This window comes from Nicotiana sylvestris, chromosome 8 (genome assembly GCF_000393655.2).
Source record: "Nicotiana sylvestris chromosome 8, ASM39365v2, whole genome shotgun sequence".
Taxonomy (NCBI): Eukaryota; Viridiplantae; Streptophyta; class Magnoliopsida; order Solanales; family Solanaceae; genus Nicotiana; species Nicotiana sylvestris.
Window position 1 is genome coordinate 124,959,672 of NC_091064.1, and position 23,478 is coordinate 124,983,149.

The window sequence follows — 23,478 nt, forward strand, 5'->3', positions numbered from 1 at the left end:
GGAACATTCAAATCCCGATTCCGAGATCGTTTAATCAAAACTCAAACCTTTGTCAATTCTTTAAACTTAAAGCTTCCGAAATGAGAATTTTCTTTCCAAATCAACTCCGAACTTCCCGAAATTCAGTTCCGACCATGCCTGCAAGTCATAATGCCAGAAGTGAAGCTACTTGTGGCCTCAAATTGCCGAACGATGCCCTAGAGCTTAAAATGACCGGTCGGGTCGTTACATTCTCTCCTACTTAAACATATGTTTGCCCTCGAACGTGCTAAGAACTGCGCTGGAGTTGTCTGAAATCACTGTTTAACACCTCGTGCTCCTACCCGTGCTACCACAACTCAGTTGAGCACATTTGCTCGAGCAAATCTGAATATTCCCCTTTTGTTTAGTCAAATTAGCCTTAGAGCCAAATTCTAACATCTGGAATTATCCTCCAGGACTGCTTTCAACATACGAACACCGTATCAATCTCTATGCAATGTACCAATACATGATTGCCTACTTTTGCTGAATCCACACTAAACACTGTGTATATGGTGAAATCGGAGGGATCTATTTCTCGCCACTAAGGTGCATTCTGGGAGTCATATCGGTATCTCGAGGCTACAGGACTATGATCGATCTCTCTTCTCCGAGGTTCTCCCATGACCCAACAAAGATTCCGAGGGTGGGGAACTCCCGAGGCGAACAACTAGCATCAGCAGAGTCTAGTATCGTGCCTAGCCGTCCCATCCCCGTGTCTTTAAATTTAATGCATTCTGTACTATATTGTATTCCCTTTCCTATATAAAGGGAATCCACACAACTTTATAAGGGGCTGATGCTTCTCCAACTATTCTCCACAAGATCAATAATATCTCTCTCTTTCTTCTCTCTAACTTACTCGCTCTTACTAGCTCGAGGCCACTCTTAGCATTTATCGCCTTCATACTTGTTCTTCACTTATTGCTTGGTATTGGCCATAAAGAACTCTCTTTAATTATATTCAAACTATTATCCTATTCCCGACTATCCTCGATAGCTCGAACTCAAGCCAGATATCAATCTCAAGGCCTTCATCGACCCATCCGAAGCTCGGGCAAGCCCCTCAATTTGGTTACTGCCCCGTTTTAACTTGCATCTCATCGTTAAACTTCATATTCTTAGCATCAACTTCTCCAACAACTAGCGTGAAAATAGATCACATATTTTTAGAATCTCATTTACAAATTTAATTGTTGTTACCATTTTCACGGTAAATAGTTTGGCGCCCACCGTGGGGCTAAAAATAATAGTGATATTTTCTTGCTGGTTTCATTACACAAATACAAGTTATCTTTCACACTTTTTTCTTATCCAAGATCTCTTGATTTCAGGTCGAAATGTTTGGCTCGGTAAACAGGAATGAGAACGACTACCTCGAAAATCACAACAAAAATGGTGTGGCTGTTCCAGTCATTGGCGCGCCACCGCTAAACCCCAATAACGCACTTGGACCGATTCCAGCGGACGCGGGTTCGTAAGACGCACAGCAGGTCAACGAAACTTCACACACCAACGGAAGCATACAGCATGGCGACCAACTGGAAGCCCAAAAGACCACGGCTCGGGAAGCACAGGAAGTTAGTCTTCACGATATTTTTGAAATGTTGCAGGCACATTAGTTGGATATCACTCAGTTGCAAAGCCATCCAAAGACTCCCAGCACAGTAGCGCCGGAAACTACTCCCCCAACCGAACGGGTACCGGAGAGGTCAAGCAACGACGGATCAGTAGCTGATCCTGCCATCGTGAAAATGTTGGAGGACCTCACCAAAAGGATCGAGTCAGGCGAGAAAATGATAGCAGCCAACGATAAGAAGGTCAAAACTTATAACTTCAGAGTTGACCAAATCCCGGGCGTGCCCCCGGTCCTAAAAGGTGTAGATTCGAGGAAGTTCGTTCAACGGCCGTTCCCAGAGGAAGCAGCTCTGAAACCTATTCCAAAGAAGTTCACAATGCAAGAACTCCTAAAATACATCGGGACCTCGGATCCCAATGAACACGTCACTGCCTATAGTGGGCGGTGAAGGGAAACGACATAAAAAATGATGAGATCGAGTCCGTCCTACTGAAGAAATTTGGAGAAACGCTCTTGAAAGGGGCCATGATGTGGTACCACAACCTAGCTCCCAAATCCATAGATTCATTCGCCATGCTAGCGGACTCCTTTCGTAAGGGCGCACGTCAGTGCCATCAAGGTAGCAACAAGGCAATCCGACGTATTCAAGATTAAGTAGAGGGAGAACGAAATGCTGCGAGAATTCGTGTCTCATTTTCAGACAGAACGAATAGAACTACCCCCGGTCTCCGTGCAGGCCTTCACTCAAGGCCTGAATGAACGAAGCTTGGTGGCATCAAGAAAGCTAAAAAAAAATCTGATCGAGTATCCCGCCATAACCTAGTCAGACATCCACAACCGATACTAGTCAGAGATCAGGGTCGAGGACGACCAGCTGGGAGCCCCTTCGGGCTTAGTATACCCGATCAGACTCTTGCGAAGGAGCCAAGATCAAATAAAGACAAGTACCAGCCGTACCCCGATGATAGGAGAAACGCTCCAAAATGCAATCCGCCACGTAACAACCGATTGGTAAACCGAGGACAGAACCCTCGGGGACCCCTCAACAGGGGTGGCTTCGACGGGTACACGGGGCCAACAGGTGCGCCCCGCCTATCAGAGTACAACTTCAATGTCGATGTATCAGACATCGTGTTCGCCATTAGCAAAATTAGGGATGCCAGATTGCCCAGACCAGTACACTCGGATCCTTCCCAAAGGAACTACAATTTGATTTGCGAGTTTCACAACTCGCACGGGTACCGAACCGAGGATTTCAAGCAGCTCCAAGAGTAAGTGGCCCGCCTGCTCGATAACGGGCACCTTCGAGAATTTCTCAGCAACCGGGCTAAAAGAAAATCCCAAGAAAGAGAAACAACCAAAATGAACAAAGCAGACGAGCCCCAACACGTCGTCCACATGATTTTTTGATGATCGCCCCAAACGCATTCAAATAGAGGACCACATAGCACCGCCAAACGAACACCAGAACTCGAAAGCGCCATCGCCACCAAGGTATAATCACCTCTTTCTCTTCCTATCTTCTACTTAACGATAAACTCTTGCATAGGCCAGCGACCAAGGCAATCGGGACGCCGCTCCGGCTCGAGGACCCTGGGGTTTCAGAGCGTCCGTTGTACTCTTTTCCTTTGATCGGTTTTTTTTATCTCGAAATGGGTTTTACCGGCAAGGTTTTTAACGAGGCAACGTCCACGCACTTTCTGAGAAGGATTCAATAAGCATACATGACTTTTTTTGCAATCAGCCCCGTTCTGGGAAATGACAAACGAGACTCCAATAGGAAATGATGTACCGGGACAAACGATCGAACAAATCGTGTCCGCATAAGCTGGGCTTACGGCAACCCAACGACATGTATTCACGTCAAGCAATCAAAGAATATCTTTCATCAAAAGCGTCTCGTACTCCATAAGAAAGTTCAGCTTGCTCACAGCAAGGATTCCCTCCACCAAATACATCTCAAAATACTCGGAGACTTAGCGTCAACAACGTGGCACCCGCACGACCTAAGGGTCAGAATTACAGGCTCATAAGGCCCCAACGAGGCAATTCCGAGCTCACGAGTAATGGCCTTCGAGCCTAAGCAAACTCGATGACTCAGAGACTATTGCCAATCGCCATACGCTGGAAAACCCAAGGCCGTAGGACCCCGACCGAGCAAACTCGGTCTAAGCCAGATCTATTTTACATAGCAACAAAAACTGTAAGACCTCAACAGGCATGACAAACTGTAAGACCTCAACAGGCATGACAAAAACAGTAAGACCTCAACAGGCATGACAAAACTATAAGACCTCAACAGGCATGAAAATTTTGTAAGACCTTACTACAGGCATAAATCTCAATCCCGAAGTTTAGGCTATATGTCGCATTTGTAAGACTCCCGAAAGGGCACACCCTCGTATAGACACCTAAACTATTACTTGGGATAAAAAAATGGCTCCGGCCAAACACATATGACTACGGTCAAAACGGCTGCACCATCCAAATTAATGCGACTCGGGGACGCCTGACCCTCACTAACAAAATCGCAGGCCATTACTTCGAATCTACTTTGGAAAGAACCGGTTAAAACAAGCTACCCTCAACAGGCAAACGAGTTTCGACCATGTCAGCTCCAAATCACAAGGTTTCGATCTACTCAGCCAACGAGCTAAACCTTCCGAGGTGCTCGAACATCGCCGCTAACGACTTGAAATAGAGGTTCTTCCCGAATCGACGACGGGTCAGGCAAAATTATTTTAAAAAGACCTTAACGGGAGGAAAACAAAGCCTACAATATGCCCACGGGCAAAAGCGTAAGATCCATTGTTGCCATCCAAATGAGCCTCAAGGCCGCACACTAAAAGGTCGCAACGACCAACAACGTAAGAGCTACTGTCGCCATCTTGAAAATTGAAAACTTGAGGATTACAATGAGCTCGAGTCGTAACCCGATTCGAAGACTGGATCCAAAATAGTTAACTATACATGCCTAAGGGCACAACATAAGTGCCATCGTCGCTAGCTCCACAAGCCTCAGGGCCACATACATAAAAGGTCGCTTCGACCCAAGGCGTAAGAGCCATTGTTGCTAGCCCATGCAGACGTAAAACTCGAGGGTAAATTGAGCTCGAGTCGGAGCCCGACTCGGAGACTAAACCCAAAAATGGTTAAAGTGCGTAAGCCCAAGGGCAAAAAAAAAAAAAATAAAAGCCGCTGTCGCCGGCCTAATGAACATCAAGGCCATGTTACAGGTTCGGAGATTTCTATCAATTCAAAGGTCGAATCGATCCGATTGAGATCCTGACGAACAAGAGTACAGAAGATACAAATTGTGGGATTCCCCTTCTTACTTTTACATATTGGCGGTGAAGCCCAATCTCAATCTACGACATATTATGAAAGCTATATACACCAAGAAGAAGGCAGGGAATAAATGTCCCCCCTTCAACAACTACGACCCGGTGGCCCCCTCCTCACTGTCTTCAGCATCGGACAGAAGGAACTTGGCATCATACTCCTCCCCTTTGGCTTGCTCGATCTCCCCCGAGAGATCGAAGCCCCTGGCATGAATCTCCTCGAGGATTTCCCTCCGGGATCTGCACCTCGCATATTCCTTGCTATTGCTTGCACGATCAAGGGCCTCTTCAGCTCAGCTTTAGCAACGACAGTGCTATTTGAATAGGCCACCACTTTCTGTCCCGCCCTGGTATTGCTCATCATAACCTCAGCCCGGACATTCACCACCTCGGTTTTCGCCTTCGAAAGCTCGAATGAAAGCCTTGCGATCATTTTTGCCCCAGCAGAATTGTTCGTACGAACAGTCAGGATTTGCGCCTCAAGAGTAGAAGCCCCGGCCTGAGCCCTTTCTTTGGCCACAAAATGGGCACTCGCATGTGCCTGTAGCTCGATGAATTCGCATTTGACTCAACCAACCTCGCCCCAGAGTTGTCCCAGATCATCCGCCTTGTCTTTCAACTGAAACATCAAAAATCAAGACGTCGAGATAAAAAGGGAGTGCAAGCCAGCATGAAATACATGGTACCTATTTCTCCAGGCGGATCTCCCGGATCTGGCTCTGGTCCACCTCACGCCGTAAGGAGACGAGCTCGCTTTCCTTTGCCATACAAAGAAGCTTGAGGGATTTCTCCCTATCCAGGGCCTCCCGCAACGGAGCCTCGCAACGAAGCAGCTCGGATTTAAGCCTATCGAAAGACTATGAAAGAAAGCCAGATAAAGAAAAAGAAGAGGGGAAAAGGAAAAAGCGCGGGGCCTGAACACTCTTACAACAATCGAAACTCACCATGAGGCCAAAACGCTGAGCCTCGCCGAAGGCTGAAGCAACGTCTGATAGCGTACCACTACCAGAAGGTTGTCGATTGATCGAATCACTTCTCCTTAACCGCTGCATAGGAGTCACCTCACTGCAAGCCTTTTTGCACCCCGGAACATCTTTCCTTTTATCGGCACTCCTTGATCCCGAGGCCAACAATTTTTCCTTCTCCCCCGGGGGACACAACTGCGCTTTGAAAGGACTCCCCGCACTTGCGACAGTTAAATCAAATAAACCAGCAAGAGAGGTGCCATTTTTAGGAGGCAAAGCGTCGGGCACCTACCATGATGCTTCGCCTCCCATCTCCCTTTTGACAGATCTCGCCACCGGTGCCTATCATAAATCGAGCAAGCTGCCAGCTTACGAGACCACTCAGCTAAATTAGGGACCTCGCCGGGTGACCAATGAGTTGCTACAAATAAAGAACAGAAAGATATCATTACATATCCAACCTCCGGTCGAAACAAAGAGAGTTCATATGAGGCACTTACGTGTGAAGTTCCATTTCTCAGGAAATGGAAAAAATTCTCCAGGAATGACATCGGTCGTTCAGATTCGAATGAACTGATTCATCCATCCCCAGTCCTCGTCCTCCTCACTACCAACTACAGGAGCTCGGGTGGATCGACGCTGAAGAGTAATCAGGCCCCGATAGCACAATGGTCGATACAACCTCACGAGGTGGCTGAGGGTAAACTCTATCCCGACCTTGTCGGCAAAATATCTCATCGCCTGCACTATTCTCCAAAGGGAGGGATGAACCTGCACTAGCATTACTTGATATCTCCGACAAAAAATAGAGGACGACCCGGTCGGGGGAACCCGACACGAAAACATGAATGTATACGCTCAACAATCGCCCAACATATGTCATAAAGCTCTCCTCGGGGGAAGGTACTTGCAAAATCATGCCTTCCCCCCATCCACAATATTTTCTGATCATCTCAAGGTTTTTCTCCCCCACTGATGAAATGATCTTCGACACATGCTCCCGATGGCCCGAAACATTGGGAGGTTTCCCCGGCGTGACAGTTCTCTTTAAGGCAGGGCATCCCGAGCCTCGCTCTCCTGACGTCGGAGGCGAGCCGTTGGCACCAACCGAATGCAAAACGTAGGACAAACTCTCCTCCACCTGATGATCGGACGTCGAAGCAGCAACAATGGCTACGACAAACTAAGGGGGGGGGGGAAGGGGTAAGGATCTAAGCAAAAAATTTCTGAAATAGGGAAGCGAAAGGACTAGCACAAAGTGCCAGGCTCTGCAGAAGAGACATCCTTTTCAAAAACAGCAAGTTCGGCACTTAAGAGACAGATGAACAAATATATAGGGGCAAAGCAACAACTGCCCGCCTACCCAAGGGGGCCAATTAATTCTGGTTGTGTTAATGTCACCATCTCCTAGGAAAGCGTACTGGAAAAATCACCCCGTCCCCTACGTAACTCAAAAATTGCGGGACCTCGGGGAGCCCCCCAACGTCACGAGCATCGGTCCGAGAGGACCTGTCAATTTAACCCCGGGACATGGCCAGTTTCAGGGTCCCGATTGATCCGAGAGAAGGCCCCAAAGGGCCGACACCGGGAGGAAAAAACTAAAACGCAAAAGCAAAAGGGCAAAGAGAAGGGCTGATAGAATGAAAACCCCCTTTTTTTACATTGTCAAAAAGAAAAACATCTTTGCACAACCCATTCCCCCCGGGGGCCGCATACAAGAGGAAAGGGAAGGGATACAAAAATGACTCGGAGACTACTCCTCGTCGCTATTATTTTCACCCTTATCGGGGGTAGATGAAAGCGTCAGTTTTTCCTCCACTTCACGGGCCTCCATGAGATCAGCTGACAGGTCAATACCTCTGGCTCCGATTTTCTCCAAGGTCTCTCTCCTCGCCCCCGCCTTAGCATGCTTAATAGCTCGGGTTAGTTTCCGCTCAGCTGCTATGGACATGTCACGAGCTATCCTATGTGTCGTGGCCGCATCCTCCTGGTAAGTAATGGCGTTTTGTTCGACCTCGGACTTAGCCATGGCTAAGGAAGAAATCTCCTTGCGAGAAGCCTCGAGAAGACCCTGAGATGTCGCCAACTCCCCGACCACTATTTCATTTCGCTCCCTCAGCCCGAAAATCTCCGCATTCAGTTGATTAATCTATAAGACACTCTACTTGACCTACGCAAGAGAGGTAAGCCAATATATATGTGAATACAGAATAAAAGGTCGGGCACAAGCAAGGCAAAGTACCTGAGCAACAAGATTGGCCTTCTTCCGGAGCGCCGTTTCCAAAGTGGCCCGAAGTTGTCCCAGTTCCTTCCCTCCCCAAGCAGAGCGAGCCTCCAAATCCTCCAGCTTCGAAGTAACTTTCTTACACTCCTTTTCATGATAAGAAAGCTCCCCGCGGAGTCGAAGGATGGCATGATCGTACATCTTTTTGCACTACGGCATAGCGGAAAAGTTAGAAAGACGAAGAATGATGTTCGAGGACGAAAGAAATGCACGAGAAATGGCTATCACCTGCTGCATGAACTTCTCCGCCACTTTGACGGCACTAGGAATATCGAGATCGGCTCTATCAATAACACCATCAAAGATGTTGGCAATAGAGCCTCCCCCTTTGTGAGGAATCCCCGCTGTGGCGCCGATCATCCCGTGAGCCTCCCACAGTTCCCCTGACGAGACCAGAAAGCACGAAAGAAAGTCTTTTAGGTCGTCGATTTCTCCAAGTGGCAACCCACATTTCTGGAAGGCTCCGAGCCTCGACCCCTCAGGATCAACGACAGCGGTCCCCCGGCGGAAACTGCATCAAATCCAGTTGCACAATTTGAAGCTATATCAACATCCTCTTCAAGGGTCCTCGGCTCACGAGCCCGAACGGATCTAGCCGTTGCGGACTCAGCAGCCTTCGATCGAGGCGCCTACAAGTCTCTCGCACTCGACCTCGTTCTCCACTCTAGTGGGCATTCGTCATCGTCCTCTCCCTCGGTATGAGGATTTGCCTCTGAGGTTGAAGCAGCAGTCCCAGCAGCGGCTCGATGCTCGAGTGACCTGGTTTTCTTTGCCACAGGATGGACAACAGCTGCCCTGCTTTTCCTTTTATTACGCGTGTCGGGCTACAGAGCCCCTACTTTGCCACCCGGGGGCGGCCTCATCTGCATATTCTCGCCAAGACGTACGCCAGCGCAGTAACCGTAAGACGCTTTCGCTAAGGGTTCAGAAAGAAACACATAATATAAGGCATAGGTAGTAAAGGAACCTCACCATGATTCTTAGCCACCCAACGCTTCTTGGCCACGCCGGTCTAAGATCGAACGCAATATGGGAACTTCTTATTCAACTGCCCGATCCATCCCGACAAATCTGGAACCGCCTCCAGGTGCCTAGCAGCGGCTACAAGAAGAACAAAGAGATCATTATTTTGAAATGAAGAATAGTTGAAAAGTGGCTAAGGAAAAAATTGCTTACATCTGGTATTCCACCTCTCCGGAAAGGGCATCCTTTGGGCCAGGATGATGTTCGAGGTCTTTACCCGGATAAACCTACTCATCCATCCTCGATCCTTTCCCTCGTCGACGCTCGAGAAAAAAGATTTTTTGGATGGCGGAGCCTGATTAAACCTCGATACAATCGAGGGTTGTACATCCTGATCAAATGATTGAGGGTAAAGATCTCATCCTCAACCCCTTCGGTGAAATGGTGAAGCATCAACACTATCCTCCAAAAAGAAGGGTAGATCTGACCAAGCATCACTTGGTATCGGTCGCAGAAATCAAGGATAAACGGGTCTATCTCTAGGGGAGAGGACTCGGTAGAATTATCAGGACCCAGGGTGAAGGAGTAGGTGTACACGTGGAGGAAGCCAACCTTATAATCAGTTATATTATCGTTGGGACCGGGAATCTCCACCCCTACTGCCTCGCCCCATCGGCAGTCCTTCCTTACCTTGCTAATATCGGTCACGACGCTAACGTATCAGGACACATGCTCATACCGGGCCAGTGTAGATGAAGTGGCATCGATATTAAAATCCTCTGACATATCGAGATCAGGCGGGGTACACTGTTCCAAAGAGGGAATCACTCTGGTTTCTTCCTTAGGCGATCGGGATGATGATGCAGCGTCATTCCGTCGGGGAACCGTCCTAGAAGTCCTAGCCATGTCAATGGTAAAAACTCTTCTATAAAGATGTAAGGGTGTCAAATACAAAAAATTCTGACTCGTGAGCTTGTAAATAGGGTGAAAGTAGGAAGTGTCAAGCAACCGATGCATTTATAGGAACTGTTGGGGAAGCGGAAAGGATGAGCCAATAGCAGTTCGTGGGTTTCTCGATTGCAGCATCTGACGGCGGCCTTGCACAGCTCTCTGGAACATGGCATTTAATGCTCTCAAACGGTTAACATCACAACAATAATGACCTCGAGACGACGGTTCAAAATCGTTTCCTATTACTTCATTCTAGGAAACGCGAAGACTATCTGTATACGGTTAGAGGGATCTATGTCGCATCACTAAGGTGCATTCGGGGAGTCATATCAGTATCTCGAGGCTGCAGGACTACGATCGATCTCCCTCCCCCGAGGTTCACCCGTGACCCAACAAAGATTTTGAAGGCGGGGAACTCCCGAGGCGAGCAACTAGCATCAGCAAAGTCTAGTGTCGTGCCTAGCCGTCCCATCCCTATGTCTTTACATTTAATGCATTCTGTACTATATTGTATTCCCTCTCCTATATAAAGGTAATCCACACCACTTTGTAAGGGGTTGATGTTGCTCCAACTATTCTCCACAAGATCAATAAATCTCTCTCTTTCTTCTTTCTAACTTACTCGTTCTTACAAGTTCGAGGCCACTCTTAGCATTTATTGCCTTCATACTTGTTCTTCACTTATTGCTTGGTATTGTCCATAAAGAGCCCTCTTTAATTATATCCAAACTGTTATCCCATTCCCGACTATCCTCGAGGCCTTCATCGACCCGTCCGAAGCTCGGCCAGCAAGCCCCTCAATTTGGTTACTGCCTCGTTTTAACTTGCATCTCATCGTTAAACTTCATATTCTTAGCATCAACTGCTCCAACAACTAGCGTGAAAATAGATCACATATTTTTAGAATCCCATTTACAAATTTAATTGTTGTTACCATTTTCACGGTAAACATACTGCATAACTTACATGACCATAATAATGTCCTCTGATAACAATAGTTGTTATATAAGTCCTGTTCCCACTCCTACAATACCGCCACGACGGAAGAGATGCATAGAAATTCACAACCGACTATCGAGTCAATAATTCATTGAGCTTCTCCTCCTGACGAGAACCATTGCCTCATTATGAACCAAATAACTATATTTGCTCTTTAATATACTTCATATAAATCTGACCGCACTGATCCCAGGTCCAATAATCTTGTCTCACCCAGTATAAGATGCCCAGGCAATAAACCACCTCAAACACTGCCAAAATTCTCATATGATGCCACAACGTGCCAATAAGCTACAACTCGAATGTGATACATAAGGAAAACAAACTCTGGAAAGAACTACTCAACCCACGTAACTAATTTAGATAACTGAAAGGTGTTATGAACCTTCCTCAGAAAATGGGAAGAAAACACTCAATAAAAGATATAGGAAACTGTACTCAACATCACATTGTTGCGACGTGCAACCCGATCCAAACAATATATCCGTGGTGGCGTGCCACTTGATTAATACACAATAATCTATAAGGCATTACTTACCGAGCTAGAATGCTCATACCTGCAAAGTACCTGAATATCAACCAAGAGCACACAGAGTGCATAATGCAAATTCCTGGGGAGACCGACAGTGCCATATGCTACAATACTAAAGCACGACTAATGCGATGTATGATCTGAATCTCGAGAGCTATCCTGCTCAGATAACACCATCGCTACGCAGAACCTCAACACATATGAAATTTATCAAGCCATTTCACGACTCACATGGCACAATATAGTATTACATGAAATAGCCGAACGACGAAGTATCATCCAACGTTCGAATACCCCTCCATAAGGAGTGCTATGCTGAAATGAATACATCCATCCTGATATAGAGCCCATATTCATAATTAGATCCATCCACGGACCTCAAGACGATCCTGATATAGGCTAATAGCCTTTCAAGGGTCCATAATAACCCCCCCTTCTTAGCACATAACAATAGCCGTCCAGTCCGGAACAACCTTCCACAGTCCACAACCAAATGAACCGAGTGCCCTTCAGGCATAAATTCTCAATTAGTGATATTACCACAATCTCCATACTTGGTTTAAATCCTCAATCAATTAAGTGACTACACGTCACACTTATACAATCTTTCTGTGGGATATGCTCTAATGGCCTTCTACACCATGTAACAAGTCTGCACATCCATACCACCGGCCATACAAATGCTGAAAAGCGAATCAAGGATCCGCAATTCAATACACAAAACCTCTTACTCATGACACTGATATCAGGTGACGCTAAAGATAATATCAACTTACTCTAAACATCTAAATTCTTTTCCTACTCATCCGAGCCCGTGACCTCCTTGTCAACACTGAACCGCAAGCTTGATTCTCAACTTCCAAATCCCGCTACTCATGGCACTTAATCATGAAAATGCGCAAGAGGACAACAATTTCATCATAACTCCTGAACCACTAATAGGGTAAACATTTCATCATATAGAAGCCTTTTACTTAACTCATTTCAAGAGAACCATTGCAACATGTGACTAAATTCTCATAACGGCAGAAAATACCAACGTCAAGTAGTGGTCTAAACCACCATAACTCTTCCGGGATCCATCTGCACATAACATGCCATAATACTCAAAAGCCTCCAAATAAAATCAATTACGGCGACCGTCAACCTCGCAAGTATTACTGCAATCATGTGTATAACTTAACACGCTGAAGGAACTAATCGTTTCCACCATTATACCAATTCAACCATTGTTGACTGATTTTACTTCTCCCAATTTACTCTAGGTTTGAATTAGGAATAATAGTAGCCCCATTCAAAACATCACGAACCCAAATCCGCACTAAGGACTTATTTCACAAGACCACACTGTCTCAATTCCTACGAACCATCTCATAACCTCTTTATGCGCATATTCGCATCCTCAACTGGTACACCCATTCTGATAATTCCTCTATGAATCCGAAGTCATTTTCTCCCATTCCCCTCAATTTACACTACAGACTGAAGATAACACAGAACACTGCAAGATCCTTATCATAATCTGCTGCAAAAGCTCGATACTCAACCATATTATGGACTCCAAACCATTAGGCACCACACCTTAACCTTTGAACCCAATAGGACCGTTGTTGAGAGTCACCCACTCTGATTTGGTCCCGAATATAATCAACTGTAAGGCTCCGCTAGCACATGACCACCCTCTCAAAGAGGCACCCGGCCGAATCACCTTCCTTGTAACTCATTTCTACGTGAAGCATAATTCCTGAGTCTTCCCAAAGCCTGAACATGAATCGATGATGCCAATTATACAACACATTCTTCAATTTCTTTGTTCAAATTGCCAGTGATGTTCTCTTTCCTTAGTGGCAATAACCCATCAATATGCTGATAACCAGAAACTTCACAAGTAGATAACCATCCAATCCAATCGTAGGCGGTGGGCCTCTCCCACTTAGCTCGAAGCCACCACTTTATAACTCTGAAACCCACCAAGTTTCATCCTTCCTCTCTGACATTACCTCACGCTATCGACCCGCCAAATTCCTCGAAATCTTCCAATGATGTTGCACCGAGCACAATTACTGTGAAACCAATCAACCATCCCGGGTTCGTGCCTATTCACCAACTGTACAAGCCCATTCACTCCCCATTTGAAATCTACTAAAAGGTTCGACATTACCTTTAAATCCAACGTCATGTTGTATCCTTCTTCATATCAAGCAACTCCTTTCTGTTGTATCCAATCTCCCGCCGTATATTAGCCAATATTTTAAATTAAGTTAGTAGACATAGTCACTATCCACAATGAATCCCAAATCACTCTAAACTTTTCTCAAGGAGTGTAGTCATCCTACCACAGAACCCATATGATACTCTGCCCCAAAGGCGAATTGAAGAAAACCATAAAACCAACAAACTTAACGTATTCAACAAGGACAATGACACCACGTCACAGATGAATATTCCACCACGCTCGAAAATACAAAGTCTCATTACTCCATCAAACCAAACTTGAACATTCATAGCCCGATTGCCTCTCCTCTGCCAAAAAATAAAATTCTGAATCTCTGAATCTTGCATTGAATAAACATCCTTCCAAGTCATTCACTACTTCAACGCATAGACAAGCACCCTACCCTTAAACAAATATTGTGTGATAGCAATGCACGAATCATCATAACAGTTAATGCCAAATCTCAAAACCTTAGGTAATACTGATACTGAGCTGAAATGACAGAACGACCTTCCACAAGACAACGACAATAGCCCAATCAAATACGCAAGGAGGAACATCCCACACCATATTTGTAGTACCATTATAATTTCTCAATTCTCGATCGATAGCAAGAGTTCACATCGCATAAGATTGAGTAGGAAAGAAACAAAGGCATAAGCCTCAAAGGAATCAAACCACACGATGAGGAATAAAAAGGGGAAGTGCTCCTAACAACCTTGTATCCTCTCGATGATAAGTAGAGACGTCTCCGTATCGATCCACAAGACTCTACTGGACTTGTTCATGACTCGTGAGACCTAAGTGAGCCTAGTGCACTGATACCATATTGTCACGGCCCAAAATCCATTAAAGGTCGTGATGGCGCCGGACACGCTGTCAGGCTAGCCAACACTAAATAGTTAATTAAATTCTCTTTTTATATTTTTTAAATCATAAAGTTTCCTTCAATTTCACTAGTAACAGATGAACTTTACAAAATAAATAAATGTTTTTACCATTTCATTACTGAATATCCCATCATCATCCCAGAACCCGGTGTCACAAGTGCATGAGCAATTACTAAGAAATAAAATGAAATACAACAACTGCCCGGAATACAAATTGGACAGAAGAGAAAATACAAATACTCTAAAAGAGACTCTGCTAGCTGCGAATCGTATCATAAGATGCAGCTCATCTAAGTTTCCTTATCAGCCATGCCACCGCGCCCACGAGGCCGCTAGACATATATGTGCTTGTACAACAAAATGTACAACAAGCGTAATATGAGTATAAAAACAACGCGTACCCAGTAAGTATCCAGTCTAACCTCGAAGAAGTAGTGATGAGTGGTTGACTTTGACACTTACTAGTGGTCCAATAATATCAGGTGCAGTAAGGAAGTGAATAAATATGAAACAGAGTAATTATATAAAACAAACAAGTACCAATTTATCATGAATTCTTCTATGTGTTAGTTTTATTATTTTACATGTTAGTGTTATAATTTTATATGTTTGATTGTAAATTAAATAATTAATTTTTATAGATATACAATATTTAATTATTAAATATCCATATATGGGTTCCATACTCGATATTTGCGGCCCAGTAGCACCAACTATATGTTGACTATAATTGGACATAGTTTGTGTTTGATATATCATTTATTTTGACGTATTTTTGAGTATAAGAGATATTTAAACTACATGGAAACTACGCTAAAAGGCACTACATTATACTACGCTAAAAGGCACTACATTATACTACAGTAAAAGGCGCTACATTTTACTACGCCAGAAGGCATTACATTTTACTATCCTAAAAGGGCACTATATTACTAAAAGGGCACTATATTACTAGTCTTTAAGCAAATTTTTAATATAAACCAGATAAAACACAACAAATATATTTTAATCACAAAACATTCACAAAAATACATATAAAGTAGTAATATTAATTTATTAACATTTTTATTAACAAGTAACAACGATTTCACAATTTTTACATATTTTTTTAGAACATTAATATCTTAGTCCGGATAAAAATAACATACCAATTTTATTGCAAAAAACAAAACATAAAAAAACATGGAACACATTCAAAATAACTAATATGCATTATTTATACGAGTTTCGACATAAACTAAATCAGAATACCTCGATTTATGTTTTTCAGAAAGTTGAAGAATTAAACATTTGACTCCGAAACAAGCAACCCACAACATTAGAAGGCTTGGCTAGGATGTGGGACCAACTTTGATTAGTTTTTGTGGGACGGGTGGGGTCCACTCGAGTTTTTTATCGAGTTAATTTTTTTTTGGGGGGGGGGGGAGGTGGGCGCTGAAGGTTTTTAAAAATGGGGTGGGGGTGGGGGAAAGTTTTATGCCAGAACATGCGGGAAAAGGGAAGGGGACACGTACTTTTATATGTAAAGCGGGGTTTGATAATGCGTTTTATATAAAATGCGTTAATGAACCGCGCTTTACATAGCCGTCTTATCAGCTTCCAGGTAAAATGCAGTATTAAAAGGCATTTTATATAAAACATAGTATTCAAACGCATTTTACCTCCAAATATCCATTAAGGTAAATCGTGGTTCATAACAGCGTTTTACATATTTTGAAGTAGAATTTGGTTGAATACCCCACCATGACTTGGTCGGATGTTCACAACCAATATCAAATCGAAGATCAGGGTCGAGGATGACCAATTAGGAGCCCCCTCTAGCTCGGTATACCCAAGCAGGCTTCTGGCGAAGGAGCCAAAGCCAAACAAACAAAGGTACTAGCCATACACCGAAGACTGGAGAAACACCTCGAGGCGTAACATACCCCGGAATGATCGAAGGAGGGATCGAGGACAGAATCGTCGGGGACTCGTCAACAGAGATGGGTTCGATAGGCACACATGATCAAAAGAGGCACCCCTCTTGTCGAAATATAACTTCAACGTCGATATTTTAGATATTATGTTCGCCATCAATAAGATCAGAGACACCATGTGGCCAAGGCCTATACAATCAGATCCTTCACAAAGGAACCATAACTTAGTGTGTGAATTTCACAACATGCACGGTCACATGATCGAAGATTGCCGGCAACTCCGGGAAGAGGTAGCCCGATTACTCAGCAAAGGTCACCTTCGAGAATTCCTCAGCGACCGAGTCAAAAATTAGTTCTGGGAAAGACAAACGACCAAGAAGAACGAAGCAGATGAGCCACAACATTTTATCCACATGATCATGGGAGGGGTCGACATCCCACAAGAACTTACTATTAGAAGAACAAAAATATCCATCACCAGAGAAAAGCAAACTTGAGGTTACATACCCGAGGACGCCCTCACATTCAGCGATGAGGACATCGAGACCTTGTCTCAGCCTCACAATGGCGCACTGATTATTTCTTTCCTTGTGAATACATTTCAAATTAAACGTGTACTTGTGGATACAGGTAGCTCGGCCAACATCATCAGGTCAAGGGTCGTGGAGTAGCTTGGACTACTCAGCCAGATCGTGCCCGCCTCTCGAGTCCATAACGGATTCAGTATGGCGAGCGAGACAACCAAAGGGGAGATCACCCTCCCGGGAAACATAGTCGGTACTATCCAAAATGCCAAATTACACATCATCAAAGGAGACATGAGGTACAACACTTTGCTGGGAAGGCCATGGATACACTGCATGAAAGCAGTACCATCAACCCTTCATAAAATGATGAAGTTTCCGACAAAGGAAAGAATAAAAACCGTGTACGGCGAGCAAGATGTAAAAAGGGAGATGTTCGCAGTGCACAATGTAGCGCCGGAACCGACGCCTTCGACGCTGAAGAGACCGCAGGACAAAAAAATAGTGAAATAGCAATCACGAGACACGTTCTCGACTATACCCAAATGAACAAATAAAGGAGCATACCGTGTTGAGCGCCATCGCCACTAAGGTATAACCATCTCCCTTTTAATTTACACTTCACACTAACCTTTATGCAGGTGTCCAACTGAGACAGTCGAAGCGCTATCCAGCTCGAAGACCTTAAGGTTTCAAAGCATACATTGCACTCTTTTCCTTTGACTGGGTTTTTATCCCGAAAAGGGTTTTACCGACAAGGTTTTTAACGAGGTAATATCCAATACCTAAGTAATACTCAACGAGTATTCAAGGCTTCTTTTCAAATTAACCTCGAATACTGGGGGGCATCCTCTCAGAAGGTCACCTCCTCGGAGAAGCCAAGATATGCTGAATGGGGTCTCGATAGGAAAAAAATGTACCCGGCCAAATGGTCAAACAAACTGTGTCCATATATAATAACCGAGCCCTCAATAGCAAAAACGTGTATACTTGTACCAAGTAATCAAAGAATACCTTCCCTTTCATCAAAGCATTTCGTGTTTCAAAGAAGCTTGATATTTTTTGCAAAAATGCCTCGAGAGACAAAAAGCGTCCCGAACAATCGGGGAGTGGCGTCAACAACTCGAAATTGCATGACCTTTGGGTCGGAACTTCGAACTCGTAAGCCCTCGATAAGGCAATACCAAGTTTACAAGGAATGGCTCTTGAGCCAAGAAACTTTCGATAACTCGGGCAATCCCCGTCTCATAAGACCTATAAAAGGCAACAACAATATCTGTAAGACCTCAATCAAGACATGAATCATACTTGTACCAAGTAACCAGACTATAAGACCTCAAAGGCATGCAAAAACTTGTAAGACCTTACAAAAGGCATAATCCCAATCTTAAAGTTAAGGCTATCTATCGAACTTGTAAGACCCCTAAAAAGGCATACCCTCGATATAGACGCTGAAACTACTTCACTCAGGGACTGAAAAGTTCCGGCCAAATACAAATGACTACGGTCACAAGGCTGTACCAGCCAAACTAATGTGACTCAGGGACGCTCGACTGTCGCTATAAAATCATAGGCTGTCAATTACTTCAAAAATACTTCGAAAAGAATCGGTTAAACAGACTACCCTCAATACAGGAAAAAGAGCTTCGAGCATATCAGCTCCAAACTATAGGCTTCAAGATACTCATCCACTGAGCCAACCTCCCGAGGTGCTCGATCATCGCCATAGAACAATTCATAATTGAGGTTTTAATTGAACCGTCGAAGAGTCAGGCAAACACAATTTCAAAAAGTCCTCAACGAGGGAAAAATAAAGCCCATATAAGAGGTCGTACTGACCCAATGCATAAGAGCCACTGTTGCTAGCCCATATAAGAGGTTGTACCGACTCAATGCGCAAGAGCCACTGTCGCCAGCCCGTATGAAAGGTCGTACCGACCTAACGCGTAAGAGCTTAACGGCCAGCTTTAAATTTAAAAACTTGAGGGTCGAATAAGCTCGAGTAAATACCCAACTTGGAGACTGAACCCAAAATAGTTAACTAAATATGCCTAAGAGCAAAAGCATAAGAGCTCGAATGTCGGCTTATACTAAAAGGTCGTACCGACCAAACGCGTAAGAGCCTATGGGCCAGCCCAATGAGCCCTAGGGTCATACCATGAATCTAAGGATTCCTTTTAACTCAAAGACCAATTCATCTGGCTAAAATCAAGGTGAAAGAAAATTCACGAAGAATAAAACCGCGAAGCTTCCTTTTATACATACATGTGAGAGAATACGAGCTTCATTTACAAGGTTCCTTGAAAGCACAGTACACAAAACAAGAAAGGAAAAGGCTAATCTACGTCCCCCTTGGGGACTATGGTCCGTCAACCTCTTTCTCTCCACCTTCGGCATCAGACAGAAGGAACTTAGCATCATATTCTTCCGCCTTTGCTTGCTTTATCTCTTCTGAGAGATCGAAGCCCCTTGCTTGAATTTCCTCGAGGGTTTCCTCCGAGATTTACACCTCACGTACTCCTTATTTTTACTCTCCTAGTCGAGAGCCCCCTTAGCTTAGCACGAGCGTCAGCAACGTCCTTCAAATAGGCAGACACCTTCTTATCAGCCTTAGTTTAGATTACTTCGGCTTCAGCCCAGGCATCCGCAACTTCGGCCTTCATCTTCAGAAGCTCGAACTCGAGCCTTGGAATCATGTCCATACGGACCAAGCTATTTTCGTGAGCGTTGCGAAGTTGCACTTCGAGGGGGGAAGCCTTGGACAAATCATCTTTTCTAGTTGATATCCGGGTGTCCACCCGAGCCTTTAGCTCATCGCGCTCGTGCTTGGCTTGACCAACTTCGCCCCTAAGGAATTCCAGGCCCTCCGTCTTTTTTTGCAACTGAAGTAAACAAACATCATCCTTGGAAGATAAAAGAAGAAACATGTACTCCCTTGAAACAGAAGTTACCTGCTCCTCAAGGTAGCTTTCGTAGTTCAAACTGTGACTTACCTCATACCGCAAGTGTGCCAACTCATCTTCCCTTTTATCGTAAAGAAGCTTGAGGGATTTATCCCCATCTACGGCTTTTGAAAACTTCGCCTCACGACGAAGCAGCTCAGATTTGAGCTTGATAAAAGCCTGTGGAAGAGAAACTTGACAAGACAATGAAAATTGCAAAAACTATAGAACCAATGTGATTAGCTAAAACTCATCACGAAGCAGAACCGCTGAGCTCCCTCAAATATCAAACACACATTTGCTAGCCCAGCTCTGTCAACCCCAATAGAACCACTCCCGGTTGGTATATGGTCATCCGACATATGTGGCCCCTGGCTTCGAACGCCCCTCGAAGTACCTTCAACGGAGAAGAAGTCGGTGGCAGGGATCCCTCGCTCCTCAAGGTACCTACAATGCTAAATGAAGATGGCAGCGGAGGTGGGATCGTTTTTCTAAAGGTAGAGACTCGGGTATTGCAGGTTCGGCTGATACGCCCTCTCTGGGCCTCCGGGCTGGGCATGTCTTGCTATAATCATCATCGCCTACAAAGATCTTTTCTACTTAATGCTATTATTATCATCCTTCAGTCCTGAAGCCGGCAGTCCTTCTCCCTCTCCTAGATGGCATGATCTCACTTTAAAGAACTCACCAATGCCTACGATGGCAGAGTTAGTATGCAGAAAAAGAAAGTGCCCTTCCAAAAGGGGGGGGGGAGCAAATCACATAGCACATACCATGATGTTTTGCCTCCCACCTACCCTTAGACGAAGCTCGTCACTTACACTCATTATAAGTCGAGTGGGTCGCCAACTTCCAAGCCCAATCCGGCAGATCGGGAACCTCGCACAACATCCATGAAATTACTGCAGAAAAGGAAAGGAATACGCATTTATGGAATCCGCCTACGCCATAAACAAAACTACAAAGGCACAAGTATATCGCTTACGTGTAGAATTCCATTCCTCGGGAAATGGCAGAAACTCCACAGGGATAATATCGACTGTTTGTACTTGGACGAATCGACTCATCCATCACCGATCCCTATCTTCTTCATCATTAACAATGAAAGGCGTGGTGGATCGACATCGTAGGGTTAGCAGACCCCGATGGTGAAAAGGCCGATACAACCCGATGAGATGACTAAGAGTGAGTTCAAGCCCCACTTCTTCCGTGAACAACCTAATCATCAAAACTATCCTCCAGAATGACGGGTGAACCTGTGCCAAAGTAACCTGGTACTTTCGACAGAAGTCAAGCACGATCCTATTCGGGGGGCCTAGCGTAAAGGGGTATGTGTACACATTCAAAAACCCCTTGGCATGATCCATGATGCTCTCTTTCGGGGAAGGTGCCCGCCGTACTACCTTTTCCCCCATCCGCAATCTTTCCTCACTGACTCAAGGTGCCCCTCTCCTACTAAAGAAACAAACTTCGAGGCATACTTACAATGACCCCAAGCATTTTGGTTCAAAAAGCCTTCAAGGGTGGAACTCCTCTCTCCTTGCCGAGCAGTAGCCATAACTGTGAAAAAACTAGGGAATTGGAGCACGAATTTGAACAAGGGCGTCAAAATTGAAATGGTGGAGGACCCAACGCAGGAAAGAAGAACTCTATAAAGGAGGATAACTACTCGGAATAGTTGGATCTTCAAAATAAGGAAGACAACCCTATATATGGGAAAGGCGGCGACTATCCGCCTACCTCAAAGGCCAATTAAAAATATTGACTAAGCCATTTTTTCGCTTTGGGAAGATATGCAATCGAGATCACCTCGGTCGTTTCATAACCATGTCATACGATTGGCGCCGCTATACGATGTTTTGGGGTCAGAGACCTCCGCGTCAACCATGCCTCATGATGGTACCTGATCTCGAGGACTTCTGTCAAAAAGAAGATAGACTCCAAGAAGCCATTAATATCATTACAAGCCTCAAGATGGTACCCGATCTCAAGGACCTCCGTAAAAAAGAAGAAATGCTATAAGGAGCCATCAACATCATTACAGGCCTCGAGATGGTTTCTGATCTCGAGGACCTCCGTCAAAAAGAAGAAAGTCTCTAAGGATCCATCAACATCATTACAGGCCTCGAGATGGTACTCGATCTCGAGGACCTCCGTCAAAAATAAGAAAGGCTCTAAGGAGAGATCAATATCATTACAGGCCTCGAGATGGTACCTGATCTCGAAGACCCCCGTCAAAAAGAAGAAAGGCTCTAAGGAGCCATCTATATCATTACAAGCCTCGAGATGGTACCCGATCGCGAGGACCTCCGTCAAAAAGAAGAATGGTTCTAAGGAGCCATCAATATCATTATGAGCCTCGAGGTGGTACCCGATCTCGAGGATCCCTGCCTTGAGGATTTCTGCTAATACGAATGTAGGTTACTCGCCCGATTCCTTGGCCCTCGAGCTACCTGAGCTCAAGCCAGTTTGCACTTAAGAATTACTGATGAGGCCCTAGGGCTACCTTCACGCTAAGTTCAAATCATGTTTTTTTGGTCACCCGAACTTAGGCTAAATCTCACTCGGGGACTATCCGTGAAAGTCCTGGGGCTATCTTTATTCCCAGGCACTTGAGCAAATTCTCCGTCGAGAACTATCAACGGGATCTAAACAAAGATAAGTTTGTTCTAAAAATCGAGGCCTCATTCTCACTCGATTCAAAGTCGTCAGTTTTGGAAACCTAAGTCTGTACCGGATTAATTCGGGCTTGGTCTGAGAGATGAAAGAGAGTTTTAGGGAAAATCATACTGGCCGATCAAGAACCGAGAGAATACCTATGCCCTGATCCGATGTTCGGGCCAACCGGTAGAGTCACATGCCTAGATTTTTCACAAATGCAAACAAAAAGGGAATTCAGCATAAATCAGAGACAAATTGAAGAAATATCCTTGTATTAGTAAACCATGATTACAAAAGCCCACGGGGGGTCATTACATATGATTAAAAAGCCCATGAGGGGTCGTTACACAAAAACAAAGAAGCAATATATATATATATATATATATATATATATATATATATATATATATATATATATATATATATATATATATATATATATAATAAAAGCCAAGAGTCTAATCTATTCTCGGGGGTGCATCCTCGGTGGCAGTATCTTCATGCACCGTCTCGTCGGGGGCCTCATCTCGATCTTCCAAAACGGCATCTTCAAGGGAGAAGATGAAGAAGAGGAAAGTGATGCAGAAGAAATAGAAAAAGATAAAGAAAAAGCCATAGCCCGCCATAGAACAAAAGCTTTTACCAGATCAAGAAAATCACAGCCCGATAGAAGACTTGGCGAGTGTTGGCCTTAC

General features: G+C 44.7%; 1 protein-coding gene across 1 annotated transcript; it reads right to left on the reverse strand.

The window, feature by feature from the left end:
• Window positions 1-7,659: 7,659 nt before the first annotated feature.
• On the reverse strand, window positions 7,660-20,484 carry LOC138875634 (uncharacterized). The gene is made up of 7 exons (XM_070154485.1): window positions 20,419-20,484; window positions 20,174-20,302; window positions 19,805-20,062; window positions 11,661-11,671; window positions 8,419-8,701; window positions 8,149-8,340; window positions 7,660-8,055 (listed from the first exon to the last, which is right to left on the reverse strand). The coding sequence occupies exons 1-7, from the start codon at window positions 20,482-20,484 to the stop codon at window positions 7,660-7,662; spliced, it is 1,335 nt and encodes a 444-aa protein (XP_070010586.1).
• Between the last annotated feature and the right edge of the window lie 2,994 nt (window positions 20,485-23,478).